Raw genomic sequence first — 19184 nt, 5'->3', positions numbered from 1 at the left:
ATGACTTTCATGAAGGTTGGATGTATTGCAGGACTGTTGTATTATACTGCATTAGTTTCAGCCAGGTGTATGTAATAAACTGAAAACTGGCTGAAATATTTGAACTATTGACTAAATAATCACTAAAAAAATCAATCGATGAACTAATAGTGAATTAAGTCTTAGTTACAACCTTATATCATTATTATGCTGTTATAATATGGCTATCACTGTTTGGTGGCCTATACACTCTTCAGGCTTAGATTCACCTGTGCTCTGCAGCCAGTTCACTCTCCACCCTTTTAAATCTAAAGGTCTATTTCCACATTCACAGCTGAGTCCACACCGTCTCCTCTCCCCTCTGATAAAGACCTGGGTGCTGCATCGTGTGGATGAGCCCCACAAGATGCAACATGGGTTGATGATGATTTGTCAATGGTGCCATTCCTCTCCTTAGCCCAGACTGCATACAGAGAGTTGGACCTGTAGTCAAACTGCATTAAAAGACAAAGACACGGGAGACAGAGGTTATTTGTGTATTTAGTTTTCTAGTTTCCTTACTTTTCACATCACATCTGCAAATAATCTAAATCTGTCTATCGTTAAAAAGTGATGGCTCACCTCTGACTCTTTCTCCTCTGTCGGTGCGTCCTGCGTTTGCTGTCTTTTGCCTAAATAGATGTGATGTGATGAGACAAACAAATACCTCTCCATAATAAATGTATTTATGATAATCTTAGGTTAATAATTCTCACCTTTGCATTTAATAGCAGCCCCAACACTTACACAGAGCAATACAACACTAAAGACACCCAGAACAGGCCACTGCCACTGGACTCCACCAGCAGAAGGTTCCTTTAAAAACTCTGACAATGAAAAGCAAATTTCTCATGTGCACCACCATCAGACAGGTGTATACGAAAGAAAGTAGAAAATACATTTAGCTCCTACTTGTTCTTACATTAGTTTTACAATCATCTCTACCTTCAGCATGTCTTGTTACGTTGTGACCGGCTCCAGAGCGAGGGAGGCTGTGTTCCCTGTAGCTGTAACCCAGGCTGTTGGTGTCCCTGCCCCAGTAATAGTTGTTGGTACGCAGTGGGAGGAAGGGGGCCATGTAGGCCTGCGCTCTCTGGGCTGGAGGGACCTGGTCACTGTCAGGGTAGGTCGCCTCACCGTGGTCCTGCAACCACCTCTCGAGAAGCCTGACATCCATTTATACAGCACAGAGAATACTATAAAAATCTTTTTAATAAATCATTGTTTTTGTTATTATGTTAACTTAAATTAGTTGTTGACTTGATTTTGAGCACAGCACCAAGTTGGTCACCTAAAAATGTATGTTTGTTTTCTAAGATTGAAGGACAGATTCACATTTTCTTAAAATTTGTCTTAATAGGGGAAAAGTCCACAGCCCCCATTCTGTGTAAAAATGCGTTTCAAAATTTGATCGAAGCTATTGTGAGGCTTCAGCAGTCTGAGTTAGACAGGCTAAATGGGTATCTTCAGAAGTTACAGCCATATTAGTGCCAAATTCCTACTTCAGAAAGTAGCTTTGGAAGACTTTTTTTGTCTACCACAAACTGCAGAAGTCTCTTATTAGCTTCAGATTAACTTTAAAATACATTTTAACACTAAGCAAGGACTATGGATTTTATCCCACATCACTTACATTTAAACCGCTTTGTGAAGAGGACTCTTTGAGGTCAGTATGGGAGGAAAAAACAATCACAGCAGCCAATAACCCTTTCAATGTACATATGGGCATGCTAGTATTATATACAAATAGACTTCAAAAAATCTTTTATTATGAATTAAAACTACATGACCTACTTGTCAATGAAGCTGTGGTGTAGCATGAATATGGGGTCATTGGCTGCAGTAGGGACCAGAGACATAGTGCCATTCAGGTATCTGTGGACCAGGTTGTGCATAGAGGCATTCAGGTGTCGTGAATCATCAGGCATCTCAAAACCTCGGAGGACAGAATAACACATTAAACTAGGGTTTTTTTTTTGCCTATTTTGTTTACACCTTACTATTTTATCGCTTTATGTTGGAGAATTCTTTCTTGTCAAATAGTTGAAATTCTGGTGGCAGACATTTGAAGTAAAACTATAATTTGAATATTAGGCAATTTACCTTCTAGCTTGTTCCTGAAGCTGTTCCTAGATGTTTTGTCAAATGGAGGTGTGTCAAAAAGTGGTGTTGCCATTGTGTCTTCAACATCACCAGTGGTTGGCAGTGTGTTGTAGATTGGATCCTTTCCAGGGTTACGGATCAGATATGCAGGAGCAGAGGCGTCAGTGTGGATGCAGATTATACCAAGACTTTCCTGAAATGGACATATGGTCTGTGGGGCAAAAAGAAAGATGAGTTGATGAGAAGAGAAAGCACGGGCATTTGGAAAAGAATGAGATTGATATCTAACCTTCCACTTGCGGAAAAGGGAAGCACTGTCAATACGGCCATCTTGGCCAACTCCCCCAAAGTACTTGTTGGTGCAGATGTTGCAGTGGTTGGTTCTGGTCCAGTCCCAGTATGGGATGTAGAAATCTTGGTTCCCTGTGAGCTCCCTGATCTCCCTCTCAATGAAGAGTAGGAACATTCTGTGCCAGAAGAGGAAAGCAGGGCCCCTGTGTGCAGCATTACTTTCAGAACCAGCGTAACTCTTAGCTGAGTAGTAGTGCATCCACACATACAAATCATAGACACTTGTGTTGTGAAATGCGTAGTTCCCATCCACTGTTGTGTCATTGCTTGTAAGGATCATGTAGCGGCTGCTGGGGCTCTGTTTTGCCTGGTGCAGGTTTGAGAGGAAGGTCTCCCTCTCAGAATCTGTCAGATCTGTTATTTCTTTCCTCTCCACGTGATACCGTTGCAGACACTGAGGTCCCCTCCAACCCGGGAGGCACTGACCACAGTCAAATCCATCATAGTTTCCCCAGCATGTACATACTGAATCATAGAAAACACGAGGCCAGTTCACCCTGTAGTCCACTGGCTTTGGGAGGTCCCTTGCAGGATGTGGTGCACAGACTCCTCGCCCTGAGCTAAACCCACAAGGGGACCCATTCCAGAGGGGGCAACACATCCGGGTCTGCAGAACCTCTGGTGTTGTACAGGCACGTGGAAACTGAGCCTCGACATCTCTGAGGCTCATCAGACATAACAAGAGGACCAGGCAAAACCCTTGAAATGATAACCACATGGTGGAGGAGATGGAGAAAGATCACTGCACTACTGAGTCCCCCATTAAACCCCAGCAGGATACAGCAAACTCACCAGCTTGTTACTGGCAGCTTCCTTTAAAGGGGCAAATGTCATATGACTCTTATATGTTGTCGTGCTGCAATATTTGAACAAGTGGCACGTAGGCATTTCTGTGAAGACAGCTGTTCAATTAAACAGCACTGTCTCTTACATAAGTCTGTGTGTTACATCACTGGACCAGGCAAAGAGGCTCACCACACTCCTCTATACTGTATGTTTTTTATTCATGGTTAATTTTTAAATAGAAGTAAAAGTAGACAGCTCTGTCTTATCAGCTGTGTCAACATAAGACCCAAAAGTTCATCTGGTTTGGTCAGTGTCCTGTGTGTGAGACAAAAAGAGAGAGATAAGAAAGAGGAGAGGGAAAACAGAACTTTGGATGGACCAGCCACAGATCACTCATGGCATAGTCCTTTTTCATTCATGTGCTGTTTGTATCACGTGTTGTATCCATCTGTCACCGGAGGAGGCCCGTCAACACATGTCCTAGAATGACATGATGCAGAGAGCAGTAATGCTGATGTGTATGGTTTTTTGGGAAATTTGATTGTTGGCAAAAAAAAACATATTATCAGTTGTTTAGAAGGCCTGCTTGTTGAATCAGCAAACATTTTGGCAAATAAAACCACATTTCTGTTAAATACTGGCTACATCTGTTATTTGAGAGGTGGGAAAACAGCTGATAGCAATGTGCAAATAAAATACAAGAAGAAAACTATGAGCGGATTAAACACATTTCTAAAGATTTTTAAAAAGTATTTCCAAATTCATTCTACAGGATCATAAGAGCTAAAGTCCTGTCCCACTTCAAGGTTAGCCCCGTTCCCATGTGCTTTAATTTTAATAAACTGTAATTGCCTTCGTGGATATTGTTGTCTTTATGAACGACAAATAGCCTACTGGATATGCTATGTTATTACTGATCTGGACAGTAACATTGGAGCATCTAACAACAACACATCAGGTGAGGTCTTTATATTTCTTACATAGCCAAGAAGAACTTAATGTACATGGACAGAAAACTTCAGCCTCTTCCAGCTGGACAAAAATATGGAGTAGAAGAAGCACTCACACAGACAAAATGACTTGCTGCCGTTGAATAGAATATGGGCAGAAAACACTATATTGCAGCTTGGGAAGAATGATAAAAGGAGCCCTCCATGAGAAATTATACTTCAGTACAAATTAAACCTTTTGTTTACAGCAGATACGTTTTACCTTTTACATTACGAATAATAAAAGAAAATGGGAACAACACTTTATACCTTAAAAATAAATTATATGGAAACTCCCATTGTGTCTTGCACACATCATAAATAGTGAATTTTTGGCCCCAGTGACATCTGTGAGCGGAACCATTTTTATTGTGAAAAACACTCGTACAGGAAGTGTCTCTTCTTCTGGCGGAACACTGGAGGAAGTCAAATCTACAGCAATGGCAGCGACCTTGTACAGAGCGTGGTGTCCACAACAATTTCATTAGTTAACCACCTAAAATGCTCCTATATCAAACACACTAAGTGTCGGTTTGGTATTTATAGTGCCCCATTTCAAGGTTAGCAAGATGTTTTCATTCGTCAAGGCTGCTGTCGGCGGATTGACCGGTATCTGTAAAGCCCCCGGTCACCGACAAGGTAACGTTAACGTTATAGTGAATTTTATAAGTCTTTATTGTATATGATGTATATATTTATTTATTGGTTTATTTAACAGGTACAGTGCACATTGGAAAAAAACCCACTGGTGTTAATCTCAGAGTTAGCTGAAAGGATGTTTTGACTTCTTCATCTCTGGACAGATGTAACATAGTCACCCTGAAAAACAACATACAATTAAAACAGTGACTTAAGTGTAATGTAAACATGCAGAACGATAGTATAAGGGAAGTGTAATAGATAGATAATATGTAGTCTACTGTACAGGATGGCTAAGTTGTCAAATGCAACACAGTAGCAAATAATACACAGAGCAATCAACTCATAATTAAAGTAAAATCATGAATCACTGATACAATAATTGTAAGGCCCCAATAGAAGACATGCAAGAACTGTGGTTTAAAACAGGTACAGGGTGACATACTGGTGATAACAAGGTGATAGCAGGACAAGTGCACAGAGAGACTGAAAATAGCAAGGAGCAATTGACTTTACTTGTTGACAAAGCTGACCACCAATTAACCATTTTATATTTAAAGGCATAGGAACAACAGCCTCAAACAAGCACAAGCAAAAGTTAGAATCATCATCTTTTTTTTTTTTTGCCAAACATGTCAACATGTGTCCACTGCTGTTTATTCCACAGGTCCTTTGTACAACCATTTGAAAGTCCTAGCTGCTGGGTTTAAAACGTATGAAATCCCTCCAGACTACAGTGGTAATCATTCATCATCTTATCATTTATTTGTTGTGATGTTTTAAATCAATTTTAAAAAAAATTGTTTATGTCTTATTTGCATAACATTGTTATATGTATACATGTATACAGTTCTGGTAAAGAACGCACAGCAAGGAGACATGTTTGCTTGAAACTGTATCTTAATGTGGTTTTCATGATTCTTCATCCTTGTCTTGATTTTTTTAATTTTCTGAAGATGTGGTGCTGCCAGAGAAACCCAAACTGAAGTTTATGAACAAGGTTCCTAACCTTAAAAGGGCTAGGAAAGAAATGAAGAAGCTGCGCGATATCCAAGGCCAAGCTAAGGCAGCAAATGCCTTCACTACAGGACAGTATGCTATTGTGGTGAGTGCATTTATTTTGTGTAAACACTGTTAAAGTCTAAGAAGATTAAATTACCTGCAGTATTTTTAAAAACTTATCTTTAATACGAAACCTTCAGTAACTGTGTATTACCAGACTCATAATACCAACTGTTACATATGTCACAGTCTAAACAGGATACAAGTATAAAGTGCTTTGACATTTCTTTTTTCCAGGACAGAATTATACCGAAACCTCTTGCTTTAGTTTTACATTTATGCAAAGTAGAAGATGACTCACTCTACATGAGAAGTGTAGTGAGTCAAATATATAATTTGACTTAAAATATTATCCACTCTTGTGTCAAAAACAATAGCATTTATGACCATTTATGTCTTAGGGGAATTATCAACAACATTATTTTTCCAATTAGCCTTTTCCCACACACACATTCTAACTCTATACTCATGCCAGGTGAAAAATACGAAGTGGTTAATCAGAGCATGATGTTTTCCTTTTTCTCTGTCTCACTCTCTGACACTCAGGCCATGGGAGGAGGCTACCTCCATTGGGGTCACATAGAAATGATGCGTCTGACCGTCAACCGCAAGATGGATTCCCGGACTACATTTGCCCGCTGGCGCATCAATGCCCCGTATAAGCCAATTACACGTAAAGGCCTGGGTCAGCGCATGGGTGGGGGGAAGGGAGCCATCGACCACTATGTGACACCTGTCCGCTATGGTCGTTTCATCGTGGAGGTGGGAGGAAAGGTGGAGCTGGGGGAGGTTGAGCATATCTTGACTGAAGTGGCAAAGAAGCTACCCTTCCCTGCCAAGGTGAGATGACAGATACAATAACAACTTTTCCAGTTGCTGTTCTAATGAATGTAATATATTCTGAAAGAGTTTCACTCAATGTAGTTTGAGTACTGAGGTCTAAAAGCGATGACTACAATTCAGTGCAATGAATAGTTTGCCTAGATGCCCCCCCACCCCCTACCCCTTGGTATCTACTGTATGTGTTACAATCTTTTTTTTACGACTTACTTATTTCAGGTAATGAGCAGAGAGAGCCTAGCAGCCCTGCAAAAGAAACAGGCTGATATGGAGCAGAACAACCAGAATCCCTGGACCTTTAAGATGATAGCGCAGGGCAACATGCTGGGTATCAGGAAGGCAATCAGTCCATTTGATCTGCACAACCATGGACGCTTCACAGGCAAATTTCACCTCCCGGGAAGGGTTTGACAGACACAATGTCATACTGTGACACTATCCAGACTACACCGTTGAAGAGGCAACCAACATTTTGGAGACCATGTGTGGGGAATTTTTTTTTTTTTTTTTTTTTTATGGAAACATATTTGTGAATTTGACCTTTTGTTAAAGGAGCTTTCTTTTCTTTATCTGTTTAAAAAAATAAAATAAACTAGATTATGTATTTCAGTTTGACATGGTGACTCAAATATTGTGTGACAATATTGTATTTCTGTCTAATCAACAGCAAAAAAGATAGATGTGAAAGAATTAACAACAAATGAAAAACAAAATAGTTAATTGTACAGTATTTACTACAGATTTACTGATCAAAAAACGAAATAAATAAATAAAAGGTATGTATGTAATAAGAAAAAATGTAACAGCTATAAATGTGTTTAGAAGAGGCTGCCAACCACAGTCACAACCAGTCACAGCTCTGAAGGAATGATGGTTTTCCATGGCTGTCGCTAGAGGCGGTGGTCATACCACTACATACAGCACCCTGTCATTTGCTGCAGATCATTACACTTCTTATTCAGAGATGGGGTTGAAATAAACATGAACATTTTTTTTGTTAGTTTGTAGATTTTGAACATTTTCTAATGTGTAACATTGAACAACTACTCTACATTTCCTATTGGGTTTTGACAGCACATCTGCATGAATCTGGACGTATAATTCTTCTGCAGTTCACGTTGTTTAATGAAAAATGCCAGTTTAGGGGGTATTGCCTAATTTAATTGTCCTACTTGTGCAAATATCTATTGACGTGTGTGAGCTCGTTGTTCACTAGCTGATGCTGTTAACGCTTTACGTTTGTTATTGTCCCATTGAATGAAGACGTGCAATTCAATTCAGCGCACCAGTTTCAGTCTCAGTTTGTTCCATTATTCAACTTGTTCAATGAAAATTGAACAAGGAAGTCGAGAGCCGGAAACAGAGACAGCTCGTAGTCAAAGTAAGGCTTTGAACATGCGTGCTGGCTGCAGCAGTCAATTTAACCAGAGACAGTACCGATTAGAGGTTCTTTGATTTAGCGGTTTCAACGTGAACAACTGCAGAAGATTTTTTACTTCATGCATGGACCTCTGATATATGTGATCACTTTGTGCATCTACAAAATATATACACATATTGTGTTCAAAAGTTTTACGTCATTGTTATATTATGCCGAGTGTCTGAAACGTTACCATTTCCTAAAATGGCTTCAAGCTACATTGGTGCGTGTTTTGTGCCCTGTTCCTATTCTCACAGGTAGCGTTTGCGACCTAGTGTTGCGTTTATAAATCTGTTCTAGGGAGGGAAGTGTGTTTGCCGATACGTTGCCGCAACTACTTCTAATTTCAGTGTAGACTATCAAGCCTCCATATCAATTTTTTAGCACTGGTAACTTGAGTTTAGGAACATGGGGAGGAGCGGCTGCCTGACAAGCTTAACTCCGGGAATTTTGCTTCCCAAATTTCAAGCATGCGTGTTGTGGGCTGAACTGTTCGAAAACAGCAGCGCGAAAAAGTAGCTCGGCAGCCGACAAATGTTAGCTATCTGTTTAGTTTGCGACTCTACGTGTAGATGTGTATGACATCATTACATAACCATAGGTAGCGAAAGCACCAGTTTGTTGTTGCTTTACTAGTGTGGTTTATTTACGTCAGCGTAGCCAGACGCTACATTACCTTTTTCATTACGCTTAAATTATCGTTAACTAGCTAACAGGTATGAAACCCACACGAGGTTCTAACCGAGCGGCATCAAAAACACCAAACTTAAAAAAGAAGAAAAAAACCGACGAGACGACGAAACAACAAGAAACAGTGCACGAGGTAAGATGATGTAAATGTTGACTCTATGTCTGCGTTGTCCTGTCAGTTTGTGGTTAACCTACTCTAAACGCATAATAACATTTTTTTTTTTACTTCAGGACCTGGAGCTCAGCGTCAACAACAGCGGCAAGAGTACCGACCCAAAACCAGTACAGAAGAGGAAAGGTTAGAGCAGCCTCTTTCTGCACGGTGTCCTACTTCTTCAAAATGTAAAAAAATATGAGATCATGCAGGGATAATGGTGGAGCACACTGTCCACTAACCAAACAAACCGCTCCGTGTTCACGCACTGTTTTTCTTGTGTTGCTGCTGCCTGTGTCCCGAATAGCCGAGGGCTCTTCTTCAGCACCAAAGAAAACCAAGAAAGCCAAAGGGCAGGACAACTGGGTGCTGATACCGCGGTCCTCCGTCACTGCTCTGGAGAACATAATGGACCTGTCAGTACTGTGAGTTTCACAGCTTAACACTTTTATTATACGTAAGGCTTTTGTTTTCACTTTTAATATTATAATTTTTCTTATTTTTGGCATGTACTGTATGTTCTGACATACAATGTTATACAATATACAAAAGTTTATTTTGATGGTTTTTGAAGTGAAAACAACCCCTGCAGCAAACTGACATAAAAAATGATCCATTCTTAAAATGATTATGCAGTGGTAGTTTTTACTTTACAAACTTAAAAAATAAGTAGTGGGCCAAGAAACTGAAACTGTAATGTGGCTGGCTTAGTAATACAAAGTAGACCTCAAAACCCACTAAGATGAAGATTTTTGGAACATCCCTCACAGTCCCCTGACTTCATTATCATTGAAAATTTGTGGGAAGATCTAAAATGTGCTGTTTTGAGTAAGCCAGCCAAAAAATATCTCAGAACTTTAAGTGATCAGCAGGAAGAGCAGGAGAAAGAACAGAAAGACTCTTAGCTGGTCACAAAATTCCTTAGAAATTGTGATAGCTCTCAAAGGGAGGGGGTGGGGGGGTTACTAAGTAGTAACTTATTAGGGTGCCCAAACCTTAGTGCATGCAATAATTACCCCCCCCCCCCCCCCCCCCAGTAACATCGCATTAGCATTTAAAGAAAAGCTTTTTAATGTCTGTTTGCTGCAGAGGTTGTTTTCACTTCTTTTTGTTAAAAAAATTAGCAAAATCTGTGATTTGCCTGGCGGTGGCCAAACTTTTGCATACAACTGTATCTGTACATTTAAGGTTGGTATACATTGTTCCCCCTGACCAACCTTGAAGGCACTTCAGGTACAGCCAGTAAACAATAGCCAAAATCAACTTTGTAAGAACTTTTTTTTTTCTTGTGTTAACAGAGCAACTCTTGCTTTGAGGCGGACAGAGAAGAAAGAGAGCCAGGAACATCTGAACATAATGAAAAACAGGTGAGCACAAAGTCAGAAATGAAGATGTAAATAAATGGCATGAACTTTCTTTCCAATGGTTGTATACTTAATAATCCAACTGTGTTCAACTGATACGAATTACATTGAACACAACTCTAATCAGATGTAAAACAAATCTCATTCACTTCTTTTGTTGCAATTTGCTTTGGATCATTGATCATCACATAATTTTGTAAAAAGATGACATGATGAATTATCATATTATTCCGATTCCAGTGAAAATTGATAAATGAATCAAGTGATCACCCAACCTTTCTCCTCAATCTGACCTTCCAGTATTGATTTAAATATCATTGTTTCAAAGTAAAGAACAGAAAAAAAACTTTGATAGTCAAGGATTGTCTCAGTTGCACTTTGTTTTGTTTTTCTCTTTTGCTCATTTATTTTCCAAATGTTTAGGTTCCTTGCTCAGTGTGCACAGCTCAAAGTTCCAGTGCAGAAACAGAAGAATTTGGCGCGTTCATCTCACCGCAACCAGGAGGAGACCAAGAAGTCAGTAGTTGGAAAGAAGACTCTGGACACACTGAAGGTGAGAAACACTGCAGTCTGAGGAGGGAGGAACAGCCAGACTGTTGTTGTTTAACTGTGATGATTTCAAAATTGAATCTGTTGGATTAGTTTTACTTTGCGGTTAGTATTGAAATTATTACATGTTTAAACAATTAGTTGTGATATTAAATTAATTAGCAACATTTTTGATGATCCATTTATAATTTCTTAAGCAAAGCAAACATTTGTTGGTTTATTCTTTATACCTGTTGGTTGGACAAAATAAGCAATTTGAAATCCAATGTCACCTTGCAGTTGACATTTTCACAGTGTTGTGGTATTTTGAAGAGTAAGTGATGAACTGATTATTAAATTCACTATCAGCAGATCATTCAACATTTAAAATAATAATTTAGCTGCAGCTCTAAACAAAATAAACAGCAAGGTAATCCAACAAGCAATTACATGTGTTTTGAAATGTATTTAATCTGCTTCTGTAGCTACTCTGTAGTACAAGTCCCATGAAAATAGCATAAAGTATGTGTGTGTCAGTGGATTTATTATCTCTAATATACCAAAGGAAGTGGCGTCTGTGGTGTCTGTAGCATCTGTTCATTTTGTTGTTTCGTATGGGTTTCCAGGGAGACTTGAGGGCAGTGGTCCGTGCTCTGGAGAGTGCAGAGGAGCAGACCACCTCTTTACAGCACACATGCAGCACACTGAGAGACCAGGTGGAGGAAGAGGAAGAGAAAGCTAAAGAGGTGCAAAACCCTCACACACGCATACAAAAATATAAACGTACCCATCACAAAATGTGTGTGTTCCCTAGAGACTTAGTTTTTTTTGGTTTAGTTAAAAGCTATTTAACATCATATTTTCATTTTCAGGCAGGAAACACAAATGTTTAACAGGATAAAATACCAAATGATTGGTTTGGATTACCATTAGTCCATCACTGTCCTGGTCTACTGTACCTATTCCACAAATCAGTTTCTCTACACTCAAATATGCAGACTGTATGTGTAAAGTTATATGTCTTTGAATATGTTTGGATGAGAAATATTCTGTCATAAAAATGCACCAAAGTCAAAATCTGTCAACTGTGTTTGAGATTCTACTTTATTAAATGGGCCATTTTATTACCACAGACGTCAGAATTGAGGTGACCCAGAAACAGAAGTGGTAGACTGCATTTCTCCACACAAATATCAACCAGTTTGACATATGTGAGTCTGGACATGTCTTTTTGGTCGAACAACATGGTGAAATGTGGCTTTTTTGTGGAGTCTGTCATAATAAGCTTGTTCTTGAGAAAATAAGTCTGAGCAGAAGGTACAGGAAATGTCAGTCTTCAGTTAAAAAAAGAGTATTGAACCACACCAAAGCAGAGATTTTCACTCAAGTATTTTGTTTTCCTCAACAATTAGATCAAGAGATAAAGACATTAAATTCTACTTATGCAGAATCTTCTTCCTGTCTCTGTTCACACAGTACTTACAGATAACTGAGCAAGCAGTTCTCAACCTTCCTCTTCACCTTCCACACAAAGATGAAACAACATTAGAGGTAAGTGTGAGTGGTGCACAAAACACTTCCACAATATCTAGTATGTGCTTGACTTGCCCCTATTGCACAATTTTACTATTTAACGCATTCAGATTGTTTTTTTTTTTTTTCTGAATAAGATCTGAAAATGTCTGAGTTGGCTGTTCCATTGCAATGTAACAGGAAAGTCTGAACATGTTCTCCATGTTGCAACTTCTTTGTAATGTTGCATGAAAAAAATTGACATCTGTGTTATGCAAGGCACAGAGAGAACATTATAATGTCTGGGTTGATCTTTTCAACTACAGGTCAAATCTTTATTTTTCTTTTAGTTTCAGACAACATTTTGTTACTACACATTTGCCAGAAACGCACACACACAAAATCATACAGTAGGGCTAAATATTTTCTCTTTTCCTCAGACTTGGATGAGAAAAACTGTACCAGACAGTGACTCTGAGACTACTGCCCGAAAACTGGGAGAAATTTTGCAGAATTCAGAGGCTATCCATGATGCCCAGGTGCTGCTTGTACATGCACACAAACACGTAGATCTGCTTTTCAGCCCCAACCTCACTTGAGTCAGTGGTGCACCTTTGTTCAGACGGATTCTAGACAAATCTCTTCCTTTTTTTTTTTTTTTTCCTTTTTTTTTTTAAAAGGGAAGTTTACAGTTCTAAGTAGTGTGCACACATTCATTGCAGTTTTGCTGTATGGCGAAACATTTCTTGGTCATGGTGACTTGGTTCTACTTTTTATGGTTGTGGGACATTTGCAATAAACAAATTCAGCCTGAAAATTGCAGCCACTATGTGTATGTATATCTGAGACCAATAGTAGTATTATAGTACTAAAGATGGCACTTGTGTGAACCCAGCAAAGAAAAATCATGTAAGAAAGTAAAATATGCAGAAAACTGGCATTCACACTCTGCAAAATGTTGCTCCTTGTTTCTTCTCTAGTTTTCTGCCTTCTGTTTTTTTTTTTTTTTTAACAGCATTCAGTTAAGTGTGAACATTAAAAATTGAGTTGATGGTTACACTGTGGATACATTCTTTTGGTGGAAAGAAAGTTCCAACTTCTGTCATAATTTAAGCCCAAACACCAAAACAAAACATTTCATTAAAGACATCCTATACTTGTAAATAAAGCCTGATTGTTCATGATTGAAATTCTGCATGCTGTAGAACTCTTCAGAAAACACATACCTATAAGCACGTCTGCTGAGACTGTTTATTAAATTAATTAATTGAATGGATACGATTTAAAGATTTTGACTTTTTTTATTCATGTTTTAATGTACACAGAAAATAAATGTAAAGTGCTACCATTAATTACAGTTTTATCTCTCTATAACAATGAAAGAATAGTTGTGCTTATATATCAACAGACAATGGTGAAGCCATCTTTGCATAAATCATGTCCAGTTATGGATGCGGTACAGTCACAATATAATAATGATCCTGCAACATATTTACTTTCTGCTCATTATGTTCAGCTTCAGTCTTTTAAGAGCTTACACACATACATTCAGTGGGTTAATGAATAGGTGCAAATAGCACCACACAGGACTTATTTTAACATGGAAATCCCATGCATGAATTAACAGAATATCAGTTCCTTGGACCATACTGAGATGGTACGCACAAACGACAATGGTTACTCTGGGGCCTGGAAACTGTGACATTAAGAATGTGTGGACTTTGGTTTGTTATTTACCAAGAAGGTGTTTCCTACGTCCCGTAGACAAGATGATTCATGAATTAATTTTTATGCCAATTATGACACTGCCTTCAGCGTGTCGCAACAAAGTGGCATTTTTACAGCCTTCAGTCATCTAGTTTTACTGGCCATGTATCTTCTTGTTCTTCCCTGACAGTGGAGAAACCCAGCCTCCTTCACTGTTTGGTGAGATGTGTTTTTGTCCTTCTGCACTTCACTGTTGTGCCATAGTTTTCACACTTAATGATCTGCCTGACAGATCATGGGAGTTGAGCTGTATTTCTCTGAAATGTTGAAAACATGGTTTCTGCCAGAATCTATCCAAGCCTTTAAATTAAACTTTCATGCCAAGGATCCCCGCTGGAGGGAATCTCCTGTCAGAAAGGGTTTGTTACATGGTGAAATGGCAGAAGTGGGTGCAGTCAAACTATGATTCAACTTTGATCACTTTAAGTTATAGGCAAGTCAGTCAACAGGATTACATATCTGCGTGTTGAGATGAGCTCCGCCTATTCTCTATCTGCTGTTTCAGAGAAATTTGAAAACTACTGGCCTACAGCACTTACTTTACAGTCACTTGACTCCTTAAACGTTTCTCTAGTTTATTTACCCAGCTCACTTTTTTTGGTGGGGGGGGGGGCAATTTGTGCAAATGGAGCAATCAACCAACCAAAAGTAATATTTGACATCTTCCACTTTCATAGATGAATAGCATTTATGTTTTTGATATATAAAAGCTATTGCTACAACATTGTTGACCTCTCAGCTACATCTGTGAGTTCTTAAGTGACTTCCTGCGTAAGGACTCTGTGGAGTCATCATTGAAAAGTCGTTCGATAGTGGAGACAACTGAAGCTCTGATAGCACGGCCTAAGCCTCGGGCAGCAAACACATACAACACAGGATTAAGAGCACTCTTGATGTACACCAGGTACAGAGATATGTATGTGCCTGTCAATGCTCCCTTATACATCTTGGTCCAATCAGGTCGTTCGTCGGCCAAGGCGCGCAGGAACCGACAAACAAAATAGGGCACCCAGCAGGTGAGGAAGAGGAGCATGGTAAAAAAGAGCACGTGGTACATCCTGGTCATCCTGCGGGCAGTTGAAGGTGTGGAGGAGGTGGGTGTTGGAGGCACTGCTTGCTGAATGGTGAGTAAGACAGCCACATTACTTCCCAGGAACACCAACAGGGGTAAGATGAAACCTGCCATCGTCTCTGTGAGAAACAACCCCATGTTAAACTTCCCACTCTCTCTGCACTGGTATGTCCCGTTATATTCTGTCAGTACTGCGCTGTGGAAGTAAGGGACAGACAGGATGGTGGCTAACAGCCATAAGATGCCACAGGCCAGAGGAACAGCCCAGGAGGGCCGTCGCAGTCGAGCCCACAGAGGCTTCAGCAGACACAGGCATCGCTCCAGGGCCACAGCACAAAGGAGGAAAGCTGAGGCATACAACCCCAGGCCTCTCAGGAACATGATCAGGTGGCAGAAGCCATGGCCGAACGGCCAGCTGTAATTGTGAGCGATATAGCCCAACATGAGAGGGGTACGCAGGAGCAACACCAGGTCAGCCAGGGCCAGGTTCAGGACATAAATACGGAAACTGCTGGCAGCACGTGTTTCTTCATTGCTGCCTCTGCGCACCAGGTGGCGATGACTCCGTAATCCAAGTGCCCAAACCACCAGCCCATTCAGAGGTATCCCCACCTTGAGGAGCCAAGAGAACCAGCTGGTAATTACATTCGAATGACAGAATTTTAAAGCAATAGTTTGACTTTGGGGAATATGCTAATTTGCTTTCTTGCAGAGTTAGATGAGAAGATCACTCTGTCAAATAAATATGAAAATACAGCCAGGAGGCGGTTTGCTTAGCTTAGCATAAAGACTTTAAACATAGGGAAACCCTATTTGCCCTCATTTGTTGGCCAGACTCCAGGAAATCACTGCACCCAAAGCTATTCATTAAATGAATGTTAACAGCAACATAGTAGGCTATGCTCACCTATGGCCCCAAAACCCCATAACCAACAGATGATTTCAACTATTATTGTTATCATTACACAGCCTCAATGTTTGCAGCCCTCTGTGCAATAGCAGTGTACAATATTGATGGCACAGGCTGGCTCTGGAGCCATAGAGGATTTTCTCACCAGGAAGATGATCAGGGTAGCTGCAATTTGGACTCCCCTGATTGTCTCTGCTTGCCAAGAGCTGCTGAAGTTGTTGGGGCTAGTTAGAAGCTGGTTTACTGCACGAACAGGAAACTGTGTTGCATTCATATTAGCAATTGAGGTGATGTCAAACTGGAGATGATCTGAAAGACAGGAAACATTGATTTGATATCACAGATGCATGCATTACATGGCTGTATTTCTCTTTTGAATTTTCTTCAGAAATATAAAATGTTTATCTATTTACAAGGATAATGCGCAACATGCATCACTGCATATGAATATGGTTTTCACATGTTAGTTTCACAGATATGGTTATGTCCACATCCTACACCAATATGACTACAGATACTTCCTTCCTTACTCAGTTTAGTTTCATTCCTGAGAATGTTCTCCTTCTCAACCTTAAAAATAGCTAAAATAGTAAGTTTTAATGTAGCAATGGAATCTGTGGCCATGATGCATCTCTTGACACGATTGTTGTTATCCACATCATATTAACATTGACTTATATTATTTTGCTGGAGACACACCTTAACCATACATTCTTACCCCCAAACCCTAACCCTAACTTAATACTATTTAATGGTTAACCATGGAAAGACCAGCTTTTTCTACTGAAATTGGAGTTGAGTCCCCACAGTGTCAAAATATACATTGACACACACAGTAATTGTGTCAGGTGTTGTATTAGCAGTAATGGTTAAAGAGAAAAGAATCTGAGAATGGATTTTTATCCTGCAGCCACTGCTGCCCCAGGGCCCTGCCTGAATACACATCTAGACTGGGCCTATTTGTGAGTAGCTGGAATGAGAACAGCATGCATGCAAACACTCCTCCTTTGATCTCCACACGGTAGCAGCGCTAACCTGTGCCGAGGTCACTGATAACAGTTGTGGTTCTATGATTAAAAGTTCATAAACTTCAAACTTCTGCCAAGAAGTTTAGGAAACAGGCTTTAAAGAATCCATGCCTTGTTAATTTAAAAAAATTGCTTCTTACCTCCTTTATTTGCCTTGTGTGTAGGAGAAGCAGAGCAGGAGATAAAGAAAAAAGGTGTGTCTACTGGCTGTTTAAGAGCTCTCTCTCTCTCTCTCTCTCTCTCTCTCTCTCTCTCTGTCCTCTGTATGATTGCAACACTCTTTCCTATGAACATATCTACACACATCAGGAACTCTTAGTTGCAATCATTTTTTCAGCCAATAAAAAACATTTCCCTCTGTGCAAACCAATTTTATCAACTGCTCTGTGTAATTAAACAAAGTTATGCATTAAATTGACATAACATTTCTCACAATGGGAAAAAGTTCAAAGCTGGAAAGCATTGAAAGGATTTTTAATTATATATTTCAGACAGGATGTTGTAATTAAATCAATAATTATCTAAAGATATACTTATACACATTATTGACAAAGATTTATGTTTGTGGACAGTGAGATGGCACTTATCACATTCATGGCATAGTGAGCTTGTGAAAGGAAAATTATAAATTCACTCCGTCTTTGGTCCCATTTCTTTTTTGTAGAGCATTTTTTTCATTTGCCATCTTAATCTGATTAGATCCTTGTTTTTTCCATAGTTGTCAAAGTAAAAAAAACAAACAAAACACATCCTGTTTTATCAGGTACACAGCGACATGTTCATTCCACATTACAATGTAACTTCTAATTTTGTCAGTCAAACAGTCAAATGTCTGTTTGAGGTAATTTATGATTCAGATTTTATAGGTTTTTGACATTTTATCCATCCTGAACCTAAAGTGATGCTGTTCTCCTCTGGGAGTGTGGGTTGTAAGTCTGCATTGATGCAGAATCAGTGTTGGAGGACTTTATAACCCACTCCCACTTAAGGGTCATTAGTTTGGAACAACATTTATATGTGGCGGAGCACACAAACAGAGTGGGGAGGGGGAGTGTGTAGGGGCCGGACTGGAATTGGGCCCATATTTGCTTTATTTATTTATTTATTTTTTGATATGATAATTTTTTATCTTTTCTGTCTGCTCCATCCTAAGTCTGCAGGAATCTATAAAGACTAGCAGATAGCACTATTAAGACTGAGAAACTGGCTTTGAATACTGGACAAAATTAACTAAATAAAAAAAAAAAAACTAAATTCCAGTTTTTCGAGAATTCCAACACACACATAATACATTAAAAAGTAGCCACAAGCCTCCCCTATCTCAAAATATAGAACATGAACCCACAGGAGTTATAGTTACAGAGGTCTAACCCTCTAAAGCAATGTCAAACTGAAGGTTTTCTTAAATTTTCCCGTTTTTCAATATACACATTCTTCCATAATTTGAACAGCGTTTAATCACTATATATAATCAAACTAAAGTTGTACATTTTGGACCATTGTTTTTTCATTACTTTCATAACAAGACTTCACGTAGGCGTAAGTTGTGTAGCAATGCCACTTCCAGTGTGTTACATGATTTTGAGGTTGTCTGATGTCTTTGCGTTGGGCAGCTTATACGCTGGGTTTTAACCACAGTTTAGCAAAACTACTTGTTTTGACACATCATCAAGTTTAGCACACAGCTGAGGTTTATACCCCAAGTTTCAGTTTAGCTGGACAGCTCTCTAAACTGCAGCTAAGCTAGTCAATATTGCCAACTTTCTTGTTGGTTGATAAAGATGCTACTGGCACCAAAACTCTGTCCTGATAATTGTAGTTGGTTGATTCAACACAACTTCATGTAGTATTCAGCTCACACAGGTGCATGGTGTTTGGTTAGAAGTATGTGCTTGGGTTTTTGCAGAGGCTGTAAGTCGGCTATTAGAGCAGCTGCCTCCCAACATAGAAG

The 19184-nt window shown here is 39.4% G+C and overlaps 4 protein-coding genes across 4 annotated transcripts; 2 read left to right on the top strand and 2 right to left on the bottom strand.

Annotated features, from left to right (window-relative positions):
- Window positions 1–93: 93 nt before the first annotated feature.
- Window positions 94–3268, bottom strand: LOC111668310 (tyrosinase-like). The gene is made up of 7 exons (XM_023424335.2): window positions 2411–3268; window positions 2122–2332; window positions 1813–1954; window positions 964–1184; window positions 735–845; window positions 601–650; window positions 94–473 (listed from the first exon to the last, which is right to left on the bottom strand). The coding sequence occupies exons 1-7, from the start codon at window positions 3188–3190 to the stop codon at window positions 288–290; spliced, it is 1701 nt and encodes a 566-aa protein (XP_023280103.1). The 5' UTR covers window positions 3191–3268; the 3' UTR covers window positions 94–287.
- Window positions 3269–4662: 1394 nt separating this feature from the next.
- mrpl16 (mitochondrial ribosomal protein L16) lies at window positions 4663–8068 on the top strand. Its single transcript, XM_023424391.2, has 5 exons — window positions 4663–4886; window positions 5554–5625; window positions 5843–5991; window positions 6495–6788; window positions 7008–8068. Exons 1-5 carry the CDS (start codon window positions 4817–4819, stop codon window positions 7197–7199), a joined length of 777 nt encoding a protein of 258 aa, XP_023280159.1. The 5' UTR covers window positions 4663–4816; the 3' UTR covers window positions 7200–8068.
- Window positions 8069–8201: 133 nt separating this feature from the next.
- On the top strand, window positions 8202–13646 carry cenpq (centromere protein Q). The gene is made up of 8 exons (XM_023424390.2): window positions 8202–9031; window positions 9130–9196; window positions 9360–9477; window positions 10351–10419; window positions 10840–10969; window positions 11571–11690; window positions 12421–12495; window positions 12897–13646. Exons 1-8 carry the CDS (start codon window positions 8927–8929, stop codon window positions 13053–13055), a joined length of 843 nt encoding a protein of 280 aa, XP_023280158.1. The 5' UTR covers window positions 8202–8926; the 3' UTR covers window positions 13056–13646.
- Window positions 13647–13737: 91 nt separating this feature from the next.
- LOC111668295 (C3a anaphylatoxin chemotactic receptor) lies at window positions 13738–17470 on the bottom strand. The gene is made up of 3 exons (XM_023424318.2): window positions 17374–17470; window positions 16351–16514; window positions 13738–15907 (listed from the first exon to the last, which is right to left on the bottom strand). The coding sequence occupies exons 2-3, from the start codon at window positions 16477–16479 to the stop codon at window positions 14963–14965; spliced, it is 1074 nt and encodes a 357-aa protein (XP_023280086.1). The 5' UTR covers window positions 16480–16514; window positions 17374–17470; the 3' UTR covers window positions 13738–14962.
- Window positions 17471–19184: the final 1714 nt, after the last annotated feature.

Source organism: Seriola lalandi, unplaced genomic scaffold (assembly GCF_002814215.2).
Source record: "Seriola lalandi dorsalis isolate HSWRI2012SDOR001 ecotype SW California unplaced genomic scaffold, Sedor1 jcf7180002054735, whole genome shotgun sequence".
In the NCBI taxonomy this organism is placed as follows: domain Eukaryota; kingdom Metazoa; phylum Chordata; class Actinopteri; order Carangiformes; family Carangidae; genus Seriola; species Seriola lalandi.
The sequence above is the reverse complement of the archived record's forward strand: the minus strand, read 5'-3'. Positions and strand labels throughout refer to the sequence as shown.

Bases quoted from the DNA above. Each gene is read 5' to 3' on its own strand.
- cenpq (XM_023424390.2), top strand. From the start codon at position 8,927: ATGAAACCCACACGAGGTTCTAACCGAGCGGCATCAAAAACACCAAAC. The intron at 10,420-10,839 runs GTGAGCACAAAG...CCAAATGTTTAG, and splicing joins CTGAACATAATGAAAAACAG to GTTCCTTGCTCAGTGTGCAC. The intron at 10,970-11,570 runs GTGAGAAACACT...ATGGGTTTCCAG, and splicing joins AGACTCTGGACACACTGAAG to GGAGACTTGAGGGCAGTGGT.
- LOC111668310 (XM_023424335.2), bottom strand. From the start codon at position 3,190: ATGTGGTTATCATTTCAAGGGTTTTGCCTGGTCCTCTTGTTATGTCTG. The intron at 2,333-2,410 runs GTTAGATATCAA...TTTGCCCCACAG, and splicing joins CCCTTTTCCGCAAGTGGAAG to ACCATATGTCCATTTCAGGA. The intron at 846-963 runs GTAGAGATGATT...TTTCATTGTCAG, and splicing joins CGTAACAAGACATGCTGAAG to AGTTTTTAAAGGAACCTTCT.
- LOC111668295 (XM_023424318.2), bottom strand. From the start codon at position 16,479: ATGAATGCAACACAGTTTCCTGTTCGTGCAGTAAACCAGCTTCTAACT. The intron at 15,908-16,350 runs GTGAGAAAATCC...TGGCTCCTCAAG, and splicing joins CTACCCTGATCATCTTCCTG to GTGGGGATACCTCTGAATGG.
- mrpl16 (XM_023424391.2), top strand. From the start codon at position 4,817: ATGTTTTCATTCGTCAAGGCTGCTGTCGGCGGATTGACCGGTATCTGT. The intron at 4,887-5,553 runs GTAACGTTAACG...TTTATTCCACAG, and splicing joins AGCCCCCGGTCACCGACAAG to GTCCTTTGTACAACCATTTG. The intron at 5,626-5,842 runs GTAATCATTCAT...AATTTTCTGAAG, and splicing joins AATCCCTCCAGACTACAGTG to ATGTGGTGCTGCCAGAGAAA.